The sequence below is a fragment of the Bombyx mandarina genome, chromosome 07 (genome assembly GCF_030267445.1).
Source record: "Bombyx mandarina strain Sakado chromosome 07, ASM3026744v2".
NCBI classification, from domain to species: Eukaryota; Metazoa; Arthropoda; class Insecta; order Lepidoptera; family Bombycidae; genus Bombyx; species Bombyx mandarina.
Genome location: NC_143214.1, coordinates 6063857 through 6086253, shown reverse-complemented (window position 1 = coordinate 6086253; position 22397 = coordinate 6063857). Strand labels below are relative to the sequence as shown.

At 34.7% G+C, this 22397-nt stretch overlaps 1 protein-coding gene across 7 annotated transcripts in view; it reads left to right on the top strand.

Annotated features, from left to right (window-relative positions):
• The window catches only part of Jupiter (microtubule-associated protein Jupiter), a 145593-nt gene that overhangs the window by 96448 nt on the left and 26748 nt on the right, over positions 1–22397 (top strand). The window contains exon 2 of one of the 7 annotated variants that reach the window (XM_089728545.1): positions 21336–21377. The exons of the other annotated variants lie outside the window; for them this stretch is intronic. Within the exon in view, the coding sequence (XP_089584671.1) occupies positions 21336–21377 (42 nt within the window). The remainder of the gene's footprint in view (positions 1–21335; positions 21378–22397) is intronic. 7 annotated transcript variants of the gene reach the window in all.

Below are 22397 nucleotides of genomic sequence, written 5' to 3'. Positions count from 1 at the left end.
TAATACGGGTTCACAAGATGCCCTAAAACTATTAAGTATAATTTTTTTTACCTGATTCATTTATTTAGAAAAAAATTATATCCCTGAAACATTACGGTAATTATTAGTAGCCGCACTGGATATAATTATATAATTCACTAGCTTTTGCCCGCGACTTCGTCCGCGTGGAATAGTTCACAAATAATGCTTTATTTTAGAACAAATTTGGTCACCATAAAAAACGTTATAGTGAGCCAACCTTAACATATATACATATGCTGTCGCGGATTTTTTTTAGCGAAACTTTAACCGTTTCCGCAGCGCGTCCGATTTTGAAACATTCTTTATTGGTGTTCTTATCTTAGCACGATGTTATATAGCTTATGGCCTTCCTTAATAAATGGGCTATCTAACACTGAATTTTTCAAATCGGATCAGTAGTTTTTGAGATTAATGCGTTCAAACAAACAAACTCTTCAGCTTTATAATATTAGTATAGATTAGTATGTATTATAAGGCAACGACTTGATCATAAGTTTATTAGGTCTTGATGTCCTTAATCTCGGTTCGGTAAGCTTTGATCCGGATCTTTGACTCTCGGGAGAAACCTATTTTTTCCGGGAGAAATAAATATTTTTACGGACCAGCACGATGCGAATCCTATTAGCTAGTTCTATTGCTATTCTTGTCATAAAATTCGCTCATTAGTTTTGATTTTACGAGAGAGCCATTTGTTCAGGAACTGTAAACTTGGCCTTATATTGCTGCATTCATTTTAATACCGACAAACAATTACCTATTTAATAATAAATTTGCCATTTCTTCGTTTATCTGCGCCAATTAAATGTTATAAGGAAATTATTTAAATTAAGTACATACAAATTCGTCGTTTTTTTGTGATGAGCATGGTCGCTGTGTTGTTATCTCTAAAGTACAGCAGTGAAAATGGCATTTAATTTTCATTATTCATAATATGCTTTATATATTGCGTGCTGCATTTTAATAGAACTTTTCTTTAAGGTTAATTTCTATCGGTCACATACGTATAGAATTATTCATGATTAAAATGCTGCTCTGATACTAATAGGTGTATTATTCTATTCTGCTGTGCTTACGATACAATAAACGGCTTTAGAATTTCCACTCAAATCCTACATGCTTTTACGAGCCAGTAACTAGAATTGCGATGGTTAAGTTATTCTATTATACGTATCTCTCAATTAATTTAGTACATATATTAATTCACTTGTTTCTTATTCAAATAGTTTGTAGCTGTAGTTTACTTTAGGCTATTGGAAACTTGTAAGAAAAATATGGATGTGATTCAGAAAAAGAAGGCATGCTCTTTTTTCATTCATTTCATACCTCAATAAAAAGTGGTTTGAAATTTAGTGTTTTTTTTTAAGTTTATGATTAGTGTTAAAAACTTTTGTAATAATAATAATAATAAAATATAATACACGGATAATAAGACACGGAAGGCGTAGTTACAGGCACTCTATATAAATCTTTTTATATTAAAATGCAGTTTATTATCCTTTCCATCTAATCTACTTAATATGTTTTTATTAGATTCGTTGTGTTAGTTTGAATAAGCGAAATAGCCTTTAAATACTCATTTCAAATCGAAAATTTATGTCTCAAGGTGATGATGGTCACCTTCACGTTGTGATGTCCGGGGACTACGGTAACCACTTAAAACTAAGGGGGCAGTGAATTCGTGCACTCATTTACGACAATAAAAGTCAGTTACTACATTTTTGGGTGGTATAAACGTTAACAGTTTTAATTCTGATAATTGACTTTTTTAAGTTGTGCTTGACGATACGTGCGCGAACTTTAGCGACGCTTTCATTATGCGCGCACTATATTGTTATGAATGCACAGTACGCGGCACGTTGCATAGTCCTGCAATTTAATTTTATAACCCCATTGAGTGTTCAGAATGAATGAGACCGCCCTCCGCTCCAACATCTTTAGATAATGGGGGTTGAATACGAAATATAATTTCCCTCCCACGGCCTACGATTTATCCCACGAGAATAGGTATTGTGCTTGTTTGGTGTTGGACGCTAGGGGAAATGTGATTATGCATTATGAATACGACAGTCATACTCCCTTAGAGTTCATTATATTATTGGAGTATTGTTTGCAAATTTGTGAATAAAATATTGCATGAATACTTTTGGAATTTACAATGAAATTATCTTATAACATCGAATGGAATAATGAAGTACCCTTTGTGACACCATCTTTGATAAATTATTAGGAAATATACCAATGATAAAGTTAAATCATATTTTCGAATGTGAAAGACTTAAGTGTGCAATGGTGATATGTGAAATTATTTACGATAACAAAAAACATTGTAAAGAAACAAAAAGTCTTCACATGTCTAAATCCTCTTTGAATTGCCATTAATCAATTCTAATATTGTACAAATACAAACTGCATTAAAATTATAAAAACGAATACAAATATAATTAAAAAAAAGTATATATATACATTCAAACAATCTTCAATGTAATTAGCGATCATTTGAAGTTTTTACTTCATAATATTTCTATAAAGTTTTGACCTCAATTTTTAAATACAAGTATCTTTTTGTGAAGGTTGTCGAGACTGTCTTACTGTCCACTATTGTTTGTTTAAGATGAATAGCTGTTTATATTGTGTGTTTTTTCTTATTTTTTTCGAAAAGGCTTTCTTTGCTGTGTCGAGTGAGTGATAGTAATTGCGTTTTGTTGGCTTTTTTTGCTTGTGGATAGTAAAGGTAATATTTTTACTAAAAGCCGCGACGTGCCCACATAGTAGGATTTGGACATGTCATTTGTTTTTAAAGTAATGGTTTTTACTAATAGCCGTATGTTACTAAAAGCGTGTGTTGTCGGCATTAGCATTTTTTAGCTCTGTGTTTTTATTGAGTAAGGTTGTTTTCAATCGGTATGAAGAAAGTGTTTTCATTCTATTATAATATGCTTTTTCCAATATTATATGTTTCTACTTTACGACCAAATTAAATATATATGACGAAATAATATTTATATAATAAAAAATATTTCTTGTTATAACTCACTAAGGAATAATACGGTTGTGACTAAAGTCGATCACATTTTAAATAATAAATTGGTCAATAAAATTCTGGTACTTAAATACTGTTCCTCCTTCTATTGTTCAGATGAATTGAGATCATCCATTGTTTTGTCAATAAACATTCTATTTAAAGACGTATGTACGTCTATCAAATTGTTTAGTCGGCCGTTAATATCCATGTTTTTCGAGTATTGTGATGGCTGTTTGAAAAATGCTTTTAACGAAGTCTGTACATATTTATAGTCTAGTTATTAACTAATATGGTCAGTCTTATGAAAGAATTATTTCTGTTATTTTTTCTCAATTATTGTGGGCTTAAGTGGTAATTGAATTCCGTTGATTACCGCAGCCCACATACAATGACTTGATTTATTTATCACGATATTGTCAAATTCCGATTTCATTTTGTTGATTTTTGAATGATGCATTCTAATGATTATTATTTTCTCTTTTCGCAGGTAAGGCATAGTTTAAAAGCCGCAATGTGTCAGTGGTGAGTTCTCGTAAATATAAAGTTTCTAGACGTGTGGACGTGTAATTTTCTCACGGTCATTCGAGGTCGCCGTTCTGTATTATAGCGTTCTATAAAAATGTTCAGGTTTCACACATAAACATAGTTTTGTGTGAAACTATGTGTATAAAATATTAATCTATGTATATAAAAGTTGAGGTGTGTTGACCTACGAATATCTACTTCTGAAATGACTGAACAGACTTCAATGAAATTTCCAGAACATCATCGAATTGGTTTAGCGGCAGTGATCTTGTGAAGCTTAGTAACGATCGGATCAAAGTCAAATCTAAAGTGAGCCATCAAAACGCCCAGGCTTTGATTACTTCTTTATAAAATAGACAAAATGATTTTTCTGTATTTGTAAAAAATATTATTAAACACAGAAACTAAATTTTTGTATTAAAGAATTAGGAGGCATGGTTTAAAATAAAACAAAAAAACATAAATCGGTTGTTCTTATTCCATTTCTTAATTCTCTTAATCCGTCTTTGCCTTAAGTTTTCGAAATCTGAAACCAATGATTTGGATTTAATTTCTTTAAACGACTGACAAAGTAATATTTACAAAGCTTTTTATTAATACATACATACGTCATTTCACTTTAGATTTCCACATATATCAATCAAAAATATTTGTCACGTACAGTTAGGTACAAAAGTGTAATGTCCAAATATATTCACGGTGATTTTAATGATTGTCTAATCAAAGACTTTATTTTTGTGTTTGCGGCAAAACGCGAATGATGGATGGGTATGATGATGATGACTATCACGTAGATGGGTGAATCAGATTACGCCCTACCTGGTGTTTATTGGAGTCCATAGACATCACAACGTGATTGCCGCCGTTAACCCTGAGACTTGAGGAATCTTAATTTTCTTAACAGTTACGCAAATTAGAATTTTTGCGGGTTTTCTATTTTATTAAATATCGTGGTAGTAGTTGTTTGTGATTATCTGTCAAGTACTTATTACGTTAGAATAATTTATGCCGCATCAGAACACCGGCATAGTCGCGCCGCTTGAAAAGAGTACCTACACCCGGCGCCTAATCCTTTCACGACGACTTTCAAATCTTATCGGATTAATTTGTAGTCATACTTATGAATTTTTCTAAAATGATAAAAGTTGTCATGAATCCGAATTGTAATCAACCTACGCGTGAAAGTACAAATTGCTTTATCTTAAAAGACAGAAATTTATTACATCCTATACGTCTTTAAAATATTTAATTTCCGTAGATATGTTTGAACGTTTTTGTTTTTAAGTGTACCGATATTATCTAGGTGTTTGTCTGTACCAACGTAAATATGCATAAATAATTTGTAGCGGCGTGTCGTAGTGTTGGCGATTGACGTGCGATCTGATTGGAATTGAGATGTGATGCTTTGATTCCGTGTATTTGAATGTTAAGTAGGTTAGTTAGGGATTGTACCACAATACTTGAATTCTGTAGGCGTGTCACAAACTTGATATAATACAACTTAGTACTATCTTTAAAACCATCAATCGATCTTAATTCAGAAATTCTCAGAAAACAAACTGTAATTTTGTCCTGTTTTGAGACACACAATAATTTTTTTATTTTTTTATTGCTTAAATGGGTGGACGAGCCTCACAGCCCACCTGGTGTTAAGTGGTTACTGGAGCCCATAGACATCCACAACGTAAATGCGCCACCCACCTTGAGATATAAATTCTAAGGTCTCAAGTATAGTTACAACGGCTGCCCCGCCCTTCAAGCCGAAACGCATTACTGCTTCACGGCAGAAATAGGCAGGGTGGTGGTACCTACCCGTGCGGACTCACAAATCCTACCACCAGTAATTACGCAAATTATAATTTTGCGGGTTTACATTTTTATTACACGATGTTATTCCTCCACCGTGGAAGTCAATCGTGAACATTTGCTGAGTACGTATTAAGTTATGAGTGACATTATGAATTTTATACGCCATCGTCGATGCCGTCAACTTGTGCGATAAAAGCGAAGTATGAAAGGTGTGGCTATCTCATCCATAAAACATATGACCATATCAGCCAGTCATAAGAGAAATACATCAAACTGGTCTCTTTCTGTTTTGTTATTCATGTTTTACAATAATCCATGAAAATATGTTTTTTTTTATTGCCTATTGTAGACAGACGGGCATACGGCCCACCACCACGGTGAGTGGTTACCGTCGCCCATGGACTTCAGCAAAGCCAAGCCGATGCCTAGCGTTGAGTACTCTCCACAAGCCTGGTTTGAAGAAGGACAGGTCATAGCGTTCGGGAAACACCGTGGAGGGGAGCTCATTCCAAAGCCGGATTGTACGTGGCAAAAAAGATCTCTGGAAACGCACTGTGGATGAATGCAGTGGCTCCAGGTAGTATGGATGAACTCTAGTCCGGTGGCCGGCGGTGTGATAGTAAAAACGATATTATGGAATCATCTCAAACAATTCCTCAAACTATTTCTCAAACAATTCTCATGTAATTGTACCGATATTTTTTAACAGTTAAATACAATTACAACATCCAGCCAGCTTGGACCTATGCATATTTCCTATTAGTTCATAGTAGATTCTACTTTTATTATACACATAATAGAACGGGTTCTGATATTCACATTTCATTATAACCCGATATTTCGGCGCTGTTGCAAGCGCCACGGGTAGACTAATAATAACCGCTTAAAGTTTAATAGCGTGTTGAGCTTTTGATGTAACTCCGTACCTCTTATGTTCTGTAACAAATTACTAGTGTAACACTATGAACGAGCCATATAAAAGAAAATATCTAAAAAAAGACGTGTGGCACTCGGGGACTGCCGCGGTAAAGCTATTGCAAAGCATTTTTTATCAACTTATGCAATTACAATTAGACAATAATAATTTAATATTAAAACAATAATAAAAATAAGACCACGCTATATTTATAAACATTAACAAAAGCAAAACATTAACTGTCCCCTTCACACTCATAAGCTAGACCGCGTAAGAGAGAGATGGGCAGACTTTTCATGATGCTCATGCAGTGCGACGTCACGCCGCGCGCTTATTCACAACACTACACCAGCGCAACCTGTGAATGTGTTGAACGCGAGCTACATAGTAGGCGTAGTGGGGTGTCAGGTTATTTTCGTTACGGAATTTCTTGATTCAGTCGCCGCGCTCAAGGCCCGCGATAGAAGCTATGCAATAGTTTAAAAATATGACTTCGTAAAACTTTTTTGTAGTTTGTATCGAAACAGTGTACAAAACTAGTTCGTTGTTTTCGTCTCAAGCGTTTCACAAAACATAAAACCTTTTGTACTATTCGTATGTATACTACGATATATGTATATATTTTTAATTTGATAGTTATTTTCCTATTCCATAACGTTTCCAATCTTCGAGAACAGTAAAGATTATAGGCCCGGCTGTATCTTATCGTGCTTGTTATTACTGAATTTCAGTGTCTGGCTTTACGACCTAGTAAAACGTTACAGATGGTGAAAAAAAATATACTTTTACGTCCTGAGAAAAACTCCAAGCAACGAAGCGTTCACACAATAAAATTCTTTATTTCGAACGCATTTGAAACGTTCCAATTCGTTACACTTTCTAACTACAAAATGACCTAATATCTATAGGGAATATAAACTTGGTGCACACAATAGGTCGTTGTTTCAATATTAATAGTTGCGCGTTCGTTCATACAGAATTTGGTCACGTATGAATTGCATCCTTTACACGAAATAACGGAATGTTTTATGGGCCACATTATGAATGTAATGTCTTGTCCGAATTTAGGACGACATTAATTGGTCACCCTTTCACTTGTGATAGGATGACGTGGTTTTACGAAAAGAATTAGGACGGTAAGCGTCATTGGATAGCCTGCAGAATTAAAAAATAATACCTATATATTGTTATTGTTACAGTATTTTTAAACAGGTACTCTGTTCTTCTTCTCACTGTACTTTCCTTTTTATTTACATAAATGTAGAGTATATTGTATGTAGATTAGATTATTTATATAGGATTTGTGTCTCACGAAAACCTAAGACACACTCCTATTTAAAATTTTATTCATCCAATAATTCGATTACTTAATATTGTTTTAATTTCACTAAGGTCACGCAAACGGCTACTAAAGTGATCGAGATTTAATTTATCAAAGGTCATTGACACGAGCGAGTATTGACAGTGACATTAAAACATTTGACGAACGTCCCTGGGTAATAATAGTATTGTGTACAACAAAACGTCAACCTGCTATTGATATCAGTTCATTGTTGCGGCCCCCTCATCGTATTTGTTCGAATGGTGGATGAAAAATTTCAAAATCTGGAACCGTTCCATACGTTCCGTTACGTCGCAGGAATGTTTATTTTTGTTTTAATCTATTTACGGTTCGTTCGTATAGAATTTTGGGGTGTGACACAAAAATAGTAATCTGTTTTATATCACATTCAATCCAGCCATAGATTACTTTCAGAACAATTAGATTAAATTTGTAACGCTCTATCCTTTGCGTTCGACGTTTTACAGAATGATTCAAGTAAATATGATGTATTGATTTTTTATATCAAATTACTCGTATGCACGATATTAGAACAGTTTTTTTATTATTTTAATTTGTTAATTAGAGCTACGCTCAGATGGGAATTTTAGTTTTAACACGATGCTTATAATAGAATAAACAATAATATACCTAATATTTTGGACGTAACTAAATTATTTTCCTGTTGTTTTCCCTTATTGCAATGTTCGATTTTGAATTTAATGCGATTCAAATCCTGCTAAAGCATTGTAATAACTACTAAAATAATTACACAGATATATGTTTTAAATTAGAAACTTTGCTCTGATTACTGGCCCACGATAATGATTATTTAAAAAACAAACAAGTAAAGTTACAGCTAACGTGCATGTATTTACTAAGATTTGAATAAATATGGTGGGGGCGTTGATTCCACTTACACAGATACAATCTATAAATGGCCCACCTACCTTGATGTATTAAGTCAGTCACAAATTGTATTGGATTAAGGCCGCAGACAGAACAAGCCGTACGTATGGGCTTGCAGCATCATCATCGTCGTTCAGAATAGACGTCCACACAGTGCTCATCTATCTACATAAAAAAAAATTTAACTCCAATACTAAAGAACCGATTGTAGACAGCGGCTTGGCTCTGCCCCTGGCATTGCTGAAGTCCATGGGCGACGGTAACCACTCACCATCAGGTGGGTCGTGCGCTCGTCTGCCTAGAAGGGCAATGAAAAAAAAGAACATGCTCTAATAGCAAACCGAACTAAAATAAAGATCGTTAATTTGTTGTTATCACCGATTCTTGATAAGTACTGAAATTTTGAAGTCAATCTGAAGTTGATGAAGCTTACCTACGCTGAGACATTATTCCGTTGTGTACATGGTCTAGTTAATGAAAGCGAGTTCATTATTAAAATTATATTTGTTTACTAGCTGGCCCGGCAAATTTGGCTTGCCATAAAAATTATTTCTAGAGAAGTTAAATAACCTAGATACCATCTGCCGGGCTGATTTGTGAATCTAAACCATACAGGGTGCCACCCAAACGCATACAAAAAAATCATTCAAATCGGTCCAGCCGTTTAGGAGGAGTTTAGTGACAAACACACGTACAGAAGAGATATGATTGTCCTCTACGCGCTTATAAAACACACAACACACTAGTGACTCGTAGGTCTCCGAAGGCAATTAAAAACAGTATCCGGTCTGAATATTATGATGTATAATACTATGATTTTTTGGAGATACTATAAATAGGCAAGGGACTAAACAGTTTGGTATACAATTTTCACTTCTGTTTATCAATCGGTGTTTTTTTTAGATAGTAACTTATGAAGATCTTTATCGATATTTTTTCGAAAGAATTGTAAGTACCAAAACAAAAGTGCAAAACGGTAATGCTTAAAATGAATCGAAATTTTGTGGTGTCAATGATTAAAATTGTCAAATATTGACTACTAGGCGAGTACTAAAGTATCTATTTGTATACAAGTTGAAGTTTCTGCTTTATGGAGTGCTACGATGATACCCATAATTCCTTGTACAGTACCCAGCAATAAATATTACACATCGACCCTTAGAGAGAGACAGTCGGCTAATTCCGGCTCTATATATCGTTATTTTTGTCGCACGAAACAATAACGGCTCGATCACACACCACCCCTCTTGAACGACGTCTGACAAACGTCACATAAGTACTGTGCGATAGATAGAGGTAATTCTCGACGATGCCGAAATTAGCTGATTATCTATTTCCAATGGTCGATGTGCACTATTTATCGTTGGGTACTGTAAACGGACAAGTATCTAATCTATCGCAGTAAACAAGTAACTGAGCTTTTACATGCTTGTTAACATGTAATTTTAACATTATCGCGTAAATAGATAATGCTTATTCTATGTTGTGGTTCACATGGCGGCCGGCGCCGGCTGACATCGATACATAAATTTTATCTCACGATTCGATTCGATCTCTGTAATTACAATGAAAGATCGTCTTACACTTAATTCGTTGACTTCCGACGATTACAAGAACGTTGGTTCGTTCGTTATTACGTGAAATTGATTTTATTGAGACGTAAGCCGATGTCCGTGAGATATTAAATGCTTTAACACAATTACCCCATCAAGACGATATCTGTAATAAGCACGAGTTATTATCACTCATCATCGCACTGTGGTGAATGGCTTGACGGAGGTCTTTTAGAGACACCAGTTTTAATTTCGTTTGAAAATGTTTTCAGCTAAACATAAACTGCATTAAAACACTTTTACGTGTTTGCATTTGTTATAATAAAGTTGTAGATTGGAATTAAATTCGTACAGCTCTCGTAAATCCAAAAATACATAAATAAATAAATGACAAAGTTCTCTCATAGCTAACATGAAAATTTTCAATTGAAGGGAAAAAAAAGTTTGATTGCTACTTTACTGTTGTTTGAATTGTCTCAAAACAATGTAAGAAATGAGAATACGCAGCGCTAATCGGAGATGTCAATCGTTGTGTCGTCCCGACAGCTAATTAGGACAGTCGCGCAGTTCTATCAAGAGACGATCGTACAATGTTCTCCCGGTCAGGCCACCTTGCGACTCATACCACTGCGATAGCCGCATTGATTACCTGGAGACGATAAACCGACCAGTCATGATGAGATTCATCCCCAGTATTCGTGACGCGAACGGTGAATGCGACGTTTCTCTTGATACCGAAGCGAAGCAGCCGTCTCTCACTGTCCCCGGTTATCATGATCTGTGGAGTAGCGCTCCGTAATTTGCAATCACGCTCTCCGATTACTCGGGATTTTCTAATAAAGATATAAATAACTAAAAGTTAATTAAAACGCTTATCTGAGACGTGTCCGATCGTGTCTTCCAGGCGGTCGTTATTTACAAAATTGAACGATTTATTGGAGAAATTCGAGCTGGGTAGGCATTTCGAGGTATTGATTGATTTAGTGTCCCACGATGGGTCAGCCTGGTTTTGAATAATAGTAAGTCGTCTACTAAGAGTAAGATTATGTTATTAAAATACTCCTCGTGAATTAAAACAGACATACAAAATGAACCAAATCGATCTAACGTCTAATACGTCTTTGTAGTATTTTTTAAAAATTAACAGCTGAAAATAATAATTTGCAGATAAAAGCGGTAGTGATCTTTTTATAGTAAACAAGTTGACCCGGCAGACTTCGTAGTGCCTTAATCGATAAATAAAATACCTAAACTTTTGTATAAAATAAACTTAAAACAAACAAAAAGACACATCAAAGGAAAAACAAAATTGTTATTTTTATTTAATTCCGAGCATTTTCATATTTATCTACCTCTTAAACCTTCTCTGGACTTCCACAAATAATTCAAGACCAAAATTAGCCAAATCGGTCCAGCCATTCTCGAGTTTTAGCGAGACTAACGAACAGCAATTCATTTATATACTTATATATAGATAGTTTTATAGTTTTTCACGTTGCTTTTTCATCGTTCTGTGCGGAAATAAGACGCCATTCGTTCTTCCGCTGGTGCAAACGTGATGCGCTTGTGTCGCCAAATGAGTGCAATTCTCACGAGGTTCCGTGTAGGCGATGCGATGGCTTTTAAATGACGTTACCACTGAGGGCTGGGTGTTATGTTTGGCTAATTGTAATTTAATGTTTTCGCTATTCCTTCCTTGCAATTTTGCGGTCAAAATAGGACAGCTTATAAATCGAAATTAGTAGTATATTCTTGTGTTTATATATGTATGCTTATCACGCAATGAAAAGGTTAGAATTAAAAACGAAAGGAGATCGTTTTAAAAATTTCGCAATGAAAAATTATTCTTTATTCAAACAAAGCGTTTTGTTATTCAAAGACCAGTCACGATATAAGCAAATCAAAGATTTCACTAGATCGAAGATCGTGTTCGTGACACTTCAGAACATTGTCTATGAATAATAATTGTTTTTGAGACCATCGTGCACTCTTGCACTTATGTAAGAGGAGAAAGGTGTATTTAGGGATGGGTTATTCAATTAAAGAGAACTAGAGGTCCCGCAGTAGTCGAAATTCGACTATAATTAATTAGAATTGTAAGTTTGTACACTATTATGATTGTATTTATACTTCTATAATCACAAATTTCGCCAAGACTACACTATAAAAAATATTAACAAAAACAAACAATATTTAATCTATTCTCAATTTGACAACAGACGTCAAGAACAAAAGTTTGACAGTAAATAGAATGCATACGTGTGTGCGTCAAATACATGGTATGTAGTGTGTGTAATGTTTTCTTTATTGATTTAATGTATCTTTTATGCATTATTTAGAAAAAATATTAGCATTATGCACTTCTTCTCTATATTCTCTATAAGTGTGAGAAATTTCATACTCATCCGTCCGCGTAATTTTCCTAAAAAGGGATACAAACTTTTTGCTTCACGTATTAATATTTATAAATATAGATAGGTAATTCCATCATTACGAGTTCGCATTTTATTTCGAATAAGATGCATAAATTTAACTACAACAATTAATAGATTATTAGAGTGATTCCTATCTTCTTTAAAGGTAATCTCCATTTGAGTCAAAGTTTGATATTACAAAATGGTACACTAAATTATTTATTGCAAACATTCGGTATTATTTTTTATTAACAGCCTCAATAAAATGAAGTTGCTAACTTCCTGTATTTAATACGAAACGAATCAAGAATTGATTGTAAAAACCCGACGATAACCAACGCCGTCGAAGATCATATTCAGTTTAACACCAAAAAATACGTCCACTTTCCACGCGATTTTAATATTTGTTGATATAAAACCAGAATATTATGAGCGAGCGTCAGATTTTGTATTTCGCTTTTTTGTCAGGTGTCAAAGCGTTTAAGCTAGACTTCGTATATAAAATATGTGTTCGCTGCGATGAAAATAATGATTAAAAACCTCTTAATGTAAAATTACACGGCTCGTTCGCTATACGAGCTATCTAAAAATTTTTTTGCTAGCAAACTGCCAATTTGCTATGGACAGTAAACGTTGGTAAACAGTGAAAGTACAAAGTGTCCACAAATAGACTATAATTGCAGGATAGACGTTATTTAGCAAAAAAAAAAATTATAATAACGACACTCAATGCAAAAAACTTTCTCGATTTCCGTTCACTTTCGTTTTGTAAGAAATATTTTGTATTCAATGACGGTACAACTGTATGACGAGCAGTTTTATAATGGATGAATTGCGAAATCCGAATGATTGAGATGTGAATCCACTTTAATGGCCCGAAACTAATATACATAAGCCTTCTTATGCTACTTATGAGATAGTAAAGGCCTAATTCGGTGGGCCATTGTGTTAATAATGTGAAAGTTTTTCAAAGTTTACGTTGGTCGCGGGGTCGTCGGGTTACATGTCAGATATTTAGGGTATATTCCTCGATAGAGTTTTTGTCGATTTGATGAATCGACGTTTTTTTGTTTCTCCTTTTAGACGGATAGAAAGCTCTTGAATTATTACAAACTGCCTTTGAATTTCTAAGATGGGAATTAAAATCAAGCGAAGAAACTTAAGAATCTTTGAAACGCTTTAAGGGTCGTGAACGTTTTAGAATTATAACGTCTGTTTGTAGTATTGAAATAACCGCTTTTTACTACATGCATATGAATATATACGGTACATACACCAAAATATTTTTTTTTACAATTTTTGTCTGTCTCTCTGTTTGTTCCGGCTAATCTCTGGAACGGCTGGACCGATTTTTTTATGAGACTTTCACTAATAGGTAGCTGATGATATAAGGAGTAACTTAGGCTACTCTTTTTAGACTAGCTTCGCCTCGCGGCGTCACCCGCAGTTATTGTCGTACCGTGCGCAACATGGCGGGCTTCGCCTATCAATAATAAAATTTAATGTTGTCGAAGCGAAGCGAGGGCGGGTCGCTAGTATATTAATAAGAATAGAATGTTTGTCTTTAATGTTATTTGTCTTTAATGTTATTTGTCTATAGTGTAGTCTTGGCGAAATCTGTAATTATAGAAGTATAATAAATATTCTTTGACAATAGAACCATAATAATAATGTCCAAACTTATAATTTCAATTAATTAAAGTCGATTTTCGGCCACCGAGAGACCACTAGTATAAAAAAAAACTGTAACACGGAAAATCGAACCGGCACGCGCTCGTGTCGGGGTCGTCAACACGTGTCGGAAATAGACACGTTACAGCCAGCGGCATGTATATTATTGGTACCTAATTATAGTGGCGACACATGTGCATAGGAAGATTGCATCGTTCGCTAGCATCTGTTCAAATATTTTGATGGGAACATAAAGCTCTTCAAGTCTGCTTGTCCGCTGCTACATACGTATTGTTCTAATTATTCAAAGATAAGCTTTTTCTTTTTTTGCATTAGATTTTTTCTTGTCTGAAAACGTTGTAACAATGTGGAAACTGCTTTACGTAAATTCCCTTTTAGAATAGAAAAGAAAAATTTGGTTTTATTTTCAAATTAACATTAATAGATCACCGATTTTGCTATTTCATTGATGATTCGACCAATGACAATGGTAGATGCAGACTGGAAATCGATAATTGTGTTTTTTTTTATGTGTTAAATTTATCAAAGAACATGATAGTTTTGATGATCCATTTATCCATAAAATGATGATTGTTAAAAACGTTTCGTTTGGTCTCATAGTCGTCGTGGCCTAAAGGATAAGACGTCCAGTGCATTCGTATCTAGCGATGCAACGGTGTTCGAATCCCGCAGGCGGGTACCAATTTTTCTAATGAAATATGTACTTCACAATAAATAAAAAAACGGAAATTTTCATACAATACACAGTACTGTAGGTTTGTGTTTTGGAAAAAAGATGTAACTGGTGGCAAAGTGTTTGTTGTAACTCGTACTGTCTTCCTACCTGTTTCGGTTTGAAGTTCGTAATTGTCATTATACTCAAAGAGGGCTCGGCATTCGCGCTGCCTTATCTATGAGCTCCGGTGGCCCCTAAGATGGGTAGGTTCACCTCGCTTACTCGCATAGTAACACAAAAAGAAGAACCATTGAAATTTCTTTAAGTAACACTTCATTTATGCTCATTATATCGCATATTGATAAGAAAACCATCATCAATATACGAAAAAATCTGTTTGTTTACCTCTTCGCGAAAAATAATACGTGTTTGCAAAAAAACCTGTTATCGTTCCACTAGAAATAAAAAAACAATTCTTTATTTATTTATTTGGCTCACAATACACATCACAAGCTAAAAAGATACATAAAAAAACACAAGTAAAAAGAAACAAGGTCTGGCTTGCAACATAAGCTATGTGCGCATGACAAAACAAGACTTAATGCTGAATTTGTACAATTACGACAAAACAACACGATAACGAAAACTAATCCAACTTATAATGTAAGGGAAAAAAAAATCACAATATAATACATTAAACAATTACATTAACCTACCTATTACTAACGTGGAGGATGCCCTTGAACATTTTTGGTGCAAAACTAGACAATATAGGTTTATAAAACTTAAAACAAAACAGCCTTTCGGATAGTTTCTAATGCGTGCGATATAATATAGATATATTTTTGTTTGGGCATATAATTTTTTATTTTTCAATAAAAATTATTGAATGTTACGACGTACTTATAGTTATTGACAAAACGAACGCAGCTGGGCGGTGCCTGGCTCCGCTATGAAAAAATGCTGTAAAAAACCTCGAAAACCCTTTGCATGACCGAGTCGTGTCACGAGATATGAAACCGAGCTAAATTCGATTTGTGAACGAGAATAAAACTAAGTTTGGAATGATATGAACTATTACATAAAAAATTTCTTTTATAACTTTTAGTTTATAAATGTTTTCCCTGCTACACAAAACAATATGAGGGAGTCCGTATAGAGTCCCTTCTTTATGTCGCGTGAAAATAGTGTTTTTGAATCACTCGTAGTTAACACCACAATTAAAACAATAGGAGTTTTATTGTTGCAGCGGCTTATATAGTTTTAAGTTTATACGCTTATTATTTTCTTTGTCTTATGTATTTTCCGCGGTTATAAAAAAAAAACTCGTGTCACAGACTATCTTCTTTTTTCCACCTCTCGTGCGTTCCGGCTTACGCATCATAAAAAAGGTGCGTTTTTAAACGCCACAAATATATATGCCGCCATCAATCTCAAGGTTTAAGTTAATTTTGCAAGAGTTTTAATGTAACTGCAGTCCCGTTTTTTATTCCTTCGTTTTGGATGTCATTTGTTAACACTAATTTCATTTAAAAATCGATGTATACTAGACGATTTGAGCTCCGATCTAATCGCATTACTGAATACCGGCAAACCGGCTTTTTAGATATTTTCATTAGGCTATATATAGACTTACATCTCGTAATTATTAAAATTTATTATAATTCTCCAATATATTAATTCGTAATTACACTATGCATAAAAACACATTTCAACTAATGCATATACTCACTACCGATGTCAAAATATATTAAGTATGGATAAACTTTAAAATAAAAATAAATTAATAAATTTTTTTTAGTGATTCTTGAAAATATCAACCTTCGAGTTGTTTCATACTAAATTTATTTCGATACTTTTTTGAAAAAAAATGAAAATCTTGCGAAAACGTGACAGCTGTAATTTTCTATGTAAATTGGCTCTTATATCTCATACTAATTTATGCATTTTGAGCCTAAAAACAAAGTTGAAACGCGAAACAAAACCCAGAAAAACACAAATAAGCGTCAAACTTGAATATCGGTCGTTCTAAATTATATTTTAACAATGACCGATTTTGTATATTCCACTGTAGGTAGATAATGTTGTGACATCGCATCTGTGTTAATAAGATTTGAATGAAAATTACGAACAAATTTACACTTCACACTTTCAGTACTTAGTACGCAGTACAATATTATTGTCAATTACTGAGAATCCGTTGTTTGTTCTCTTTTTAAACATCGTTTACTTTCAATATAGATAAATCATTCTAGAACATTTCTAATCCTTTGTTATAAAAAATGAAAATTCTTTGAAAATCCTTACCTGTATTACAAATTTTTTCAATCGAGTTTTCTCCTTCGTCATATTCCTTATTGCGATAATATTCCTTCTTGTTTTATCTAGTGAGTTTATTTAAGTTTCATTCTTTTTATTATAACAGTTAACTAGACCACGATCAGATGCTCTTTGATTCGCTAAACTTTCCATGACGTCAGTCAGGTAAAACCCGCTAGACTGAATAATTTGAAGGCTGAAAACGCCATGAATCGTCCTTGAATAAGCCAAAGTAGTTTAGACCGTTAGTATACGAACTGGTGCCAAGTAATCCATCAGCGCTTCCCTTTTAGTAGTGTGTATTGATGTCAAGCTATGAAAGAGGGGTTATCACTAATATACAGGTAAGTTTGAATTGGTTCATGTTTAACGATTCTATTTGATAAATGCCGAAAAGTATTTGCAAGTGATCAATTAGTAGTATAGTTATATATGCGTAATAATATATACGCCGTCGTGGCTTAAAGGATAATGCGTCCAGTGCATTCGTATCTAGCGATACAATAAATTTTTGTAATGAAATATAATACGTACTTAAGAAATGTTCACGACTGACTTCCACGGTGAAGGAATAACATCGTGTAGTAAAAATCAAACCCGCAAAATTAAAATTTGCGTAATTACTGGTGGTAGGACGTCTTGTGAGTCCGCACGGGTAAGTACTGCCTATTTCTGCTGCGAAGCAGTAATGCGTTCCGGTTTGAAGGGTGGAACAGCCGTTGTACTGTAAAAATTGCGAACATAGAACTATTATCTCAAAGTAGGTGGCGGCATTTACGTAGTAGATGTCTATGGGCTCCGGTAACTACTTAACATCAGGTGGGCTGTGAGCTGGTCCACCCACCTAAGCAATAAATGCTCGGGTTTGAATTATCGAACGGTCTAAACGTAGAAGTTGATTGCTTACTTTAATTCTTTTTTCTAGATAGAATTTTACCATTGAAATGAGTTCACAGCCCACACGATATTAATTGGTTACCGTAGCCTATGTCACTATGTTGAGAAATAGGGATAGAAGATGAATAGATAGATGGATTACATATAAAATTTGAAGATTTTTTTAGGTTACAATCATATTTCTTTATTTTGGAAGTAGTTTATGAACTAATATCAAGCATATACGGATTAATTTAAAAAAAAAGGTCACTATTGCCAATTTACACAATCAATCAGACCACAATGACTGGTCTGATTGATTACAACGACTCATTGATTAATAAAAGTTACTGTTTAGGGCAACCCTACACTGTGGCGGCAGTTTAAATCAGTCACAAAGCGTCGATGTCTCTCTGATGCTTGTATCCAGTCGAAATGTTACGGAGATCGTAAACAGTACTGTCAGGGCACCGTGAAAATCAAATTCGTATAGGATCGCCCACTGATACGGAATATAAATCGAAATATGCACTCAACAATTGTTCACGATTGACTTCCACGGTGAAGGAATAACATCGTGTAATAAAAATCAAACTCGCAAAATTATAATTTGCGTAATTACTGGTGGTAGGAACTCTAGTGCGTCCGCACGGGTAGGTGCCACCACCCTGCCTATTTCTGCCGTGAAGCGGTAATGCGTTTCGGTTTGAAGGGTAGGGCAGCCGTTGTAACTATACTTGAGACCTTGGAACTCATATCTCAAGGTGGGTGGCGCATTTGCGTTGTGAATGTATGTGGGCTCCAGTAACTACTTAACATCAGGTGGTCTGTGAGATCGTCCACCCATCTAAGCAATAAAAAAAAAGTGCCATGTGCTATGAAGAGGATTCTTTGTTCAAAGCTTTTCATTAGTAGCTTATTTTGATCGGACTAGAATTTTCATTTTTATATCATTTAAGCACTATATTTTTATTGCTTTTGAATGAAGATAAAACTTGTGGAGAGTTCCTTAATTGAATTAATGCAAAATATGCAGTTCTCTAAATAGTACTTATTATACTTGGGAGCTCTTTTAGTTGGGCTGATTTATTAGGTAAAGCATAAAACATTATGTCGTTTGTGTTTTTTCCATCGGTTTTATAATGTCGACCAAATTATGATGGTCTCTTTGTAACAGACTGTACATACATACATACATAATTTGTATTGTCTTTTTAATCTTTACGTAAACGTAAATATGGAGATAAATCTCCAATATTCTTCAAGTTATAGTTCAAAGTTTTATAGTATACAAAAGGCTTTAACCAGCTGTGTGGTAGAATAATGTCTGTTTAAATATTTCAAGTCGTATTAGTGCATTTGAGCTAGCAGAACAAATTTATACAGCTGCTCCTAGTTACGTGCTGCACCTACTTAAACCGCGTTGCTCATAGGTACTTTTTTGTTTAAGGTAGTGGTTCTCAAACTTATTTTGCCCTTTGACAATAAATTATTTTTTAGCGCCCCCATTTTTCACCTACCTAAAAACTACACTGAGAGCTCAGTCAGTGTATCAGAGTCCTAGATGAAATTACAAATCCCAAGCCTACACAACAGCCCCATTTTTTTCTGGGTCTCTTACCGCCCCCCTTTAGGCCTGCAGTGCCCACAAGGGGACGTTATCGCCCACTTTGGAAAAGCCTGGTTTAAGGTCTGATTTCGTTTTCGAAAATAATACAATTATTCCGTTCTCATAACTCCACGTATTTAGTTTAGTACGCTGTCAGTAGCTATATTCTGCTTCGCTTCATGACATTAATAGTTGGGTATGTTTGTGTCTGCCTTAGCATTGAACCGAGTGTCGTGAATGCATTTAAAATGTCCGTGTAATTACATTAAATACACTCGGTTGAGCTAATTATGAACGATCCAATAATTATTTCACACTTTCACAATTAGAAAAATCAAACCGTCGTAATCGATTATTGTTTCGACTTCTCTTAACTTAAGCTGACGGCAATTCACAATCGTGCAGATTCGATATTCGTTACACTAGCTAACCTGTCTGTACGCTTTTTGCTGTGGTTGAAAATGTGAATTCATAGCATAATCTCTTTTTCGAATTCAATTCAAATTTTAAAGCATAATCTGTTTTTTTTTTTTTTTTATATCGGACAATTATCGATTTCGTTTGCATTCAGACAATGCTAAATAGCCCTCTTCTTTTCGTTTTTGCTTATCGCGAACAAATCTCGAATTTTGATTGTCAGATCAAAAGAGTTCTTGCAATCGTTGCAACCTACAATCTACAATGAAAGTAATTCTGCAGGCTCATTGTTAGAATTCGTGTATAAACAATTGTCTTCGACGTTAACTTTGTCCCTGGCCGAAAACAATAAACCTGTGTCAATATGTTTGACGTAATTAATTTTCTGACAACACCACCATCGAGAACGGTGTCGAAGGTTGTTTTTTTTTAATGGTGAGCAAATTTTCGATTCCGGTCATCGGCCTTTTATCTTGTTTTTTTTTTTAATTGGAATGTGATTCAGAGCGAGACGTGTACGATACCGTTTCTCGTGTCGTGCTCAGTGGCTGCTTACTTGATGATTAGCTGGATCCGAGCAACCAGAACACTGTATAATGAGGTTATTGTAATTATGCACTTCCATTGTGCGATACCTACATGTTTTAGCGAACTAAAATAAGACTTTACCGATAACTGTAAAACGCGTGTCGCTGTTTTTTTTTTTTATTGCTTAGATGGGTGACGAGCTCACGGCCCACCTGGTGTTAAGTGGTTACTGGAGCCCATGGACATCTATAACGTAAATGCGCCACCCACCTTGAGATATAAGTTCTAAAGTCTCAAGTATATTTACAACGGCTGCCCCATCCTTCGAACTGAAACGCATTGCTGCTTCACGGCAGAAATAGGCAGGGTGGTGGTACCTACCCGCGCGAACTGACAAGAGGTCCTACCACCAGTAATATTGGCATAGAGTAGACTCCTTTTCAATATTAATGTAAAAACTTTGGTTATCGTGACACTTTAGTATCAATTGGCTTTCTGCGGTGTATAGTACAGCACTTACAGATTTTGATGTACAGAAATAGTTTAATTGATTACCTTAAGTTTTAAATGGCAATTATCATAATTTACTAGGTAAGCTGACAGATCATCATGATTAATGAAGATTTTAATGAACTTGCCACTTTCACACACCTATGTATAAATAATGTATGAAACAGTTTTTTTTTTGTTTCAACGCTTTGTGCGTTCTAGATTGCATTCTAATTCATATAATTTTTATTCTTTTACAGGTACGTTCAAAAGTCATCAGGGTACAAATCTCAAGAGTTTTGGTATGTAGAGAAAGTGGTTCTCCGGCGAAAACGATAACGTTTGGAGCCGTGAGAGATATGCTGTAATTTTCGTCCGCTACCAACCGCCATGTTGGCTAATATTTAAGTCGCCTACAGCAATGGTCTTCAATTATTAGTTGAAGTTCGATGTGCGATAACACGCGGCAGGTTTTCACGAACAAGGCCGGACTCATCCACGTGTGGGTTTAATTGATGGTTACAAAATAAATGACGGTCATCAATCAATTTGACCGCTCTAAGTGCGGTTATCGGTAATCATTTAACGCGTCTATTTGAAATGTTTAATGCGATGTTTAATTAAAAGAAATTGAACGTATTTACGAATTAATTCGATACGGATGTTTGTAGTTTTCTTTTATCTTTTTTATTGACCATTTAAAGAACGAATTAGCTTACTTTACAGCAACAACAAAACAAACAAAAAAACTAGTACAGCTTATAATAAATCCAGACATTTCGTAATATAATAAACCTACATTGTATGTGGGACATCATTAATTAAAACTTAGCGTGCTCACGATATTTCTGTTACTCAAAAAAAAATCAGCGAAATGGGAATAGAATACAAATATTCGACTTAATGAATATTACGAACGCGCTCATTGTCGTGTGAATACATGTTAACATGCGAATCCGTTAATGGCTTCTGCGTGTTTATTATTAATTTTTTTTTGCAATCACAACCGTGTTACGTGTTTATGAAAAGAGCAGGATCTCGTTTAGTTTTAAAGCTGACCGCTCGTTAGTTTTTGAAATGAAACTTCTTTAGGCGCGTTCAGAGTAAAATTTAACTCGCGACAGATTCGTTACGGCTAGAGACACAAAATACAATTTAGGAAGAGCGAGAGTGAGAAAAGAGACAGAGCGTCTCGCGAACCACTCGACCGTGGAGAGAGATATAGGATAGAGCGAGTTAGGTATTTCTCTTATACGCAGCTTTCCCTATTACAATAGAAATTTGATTTAAGGATGAAAAAGTAAAAAAACTACAATACTGCA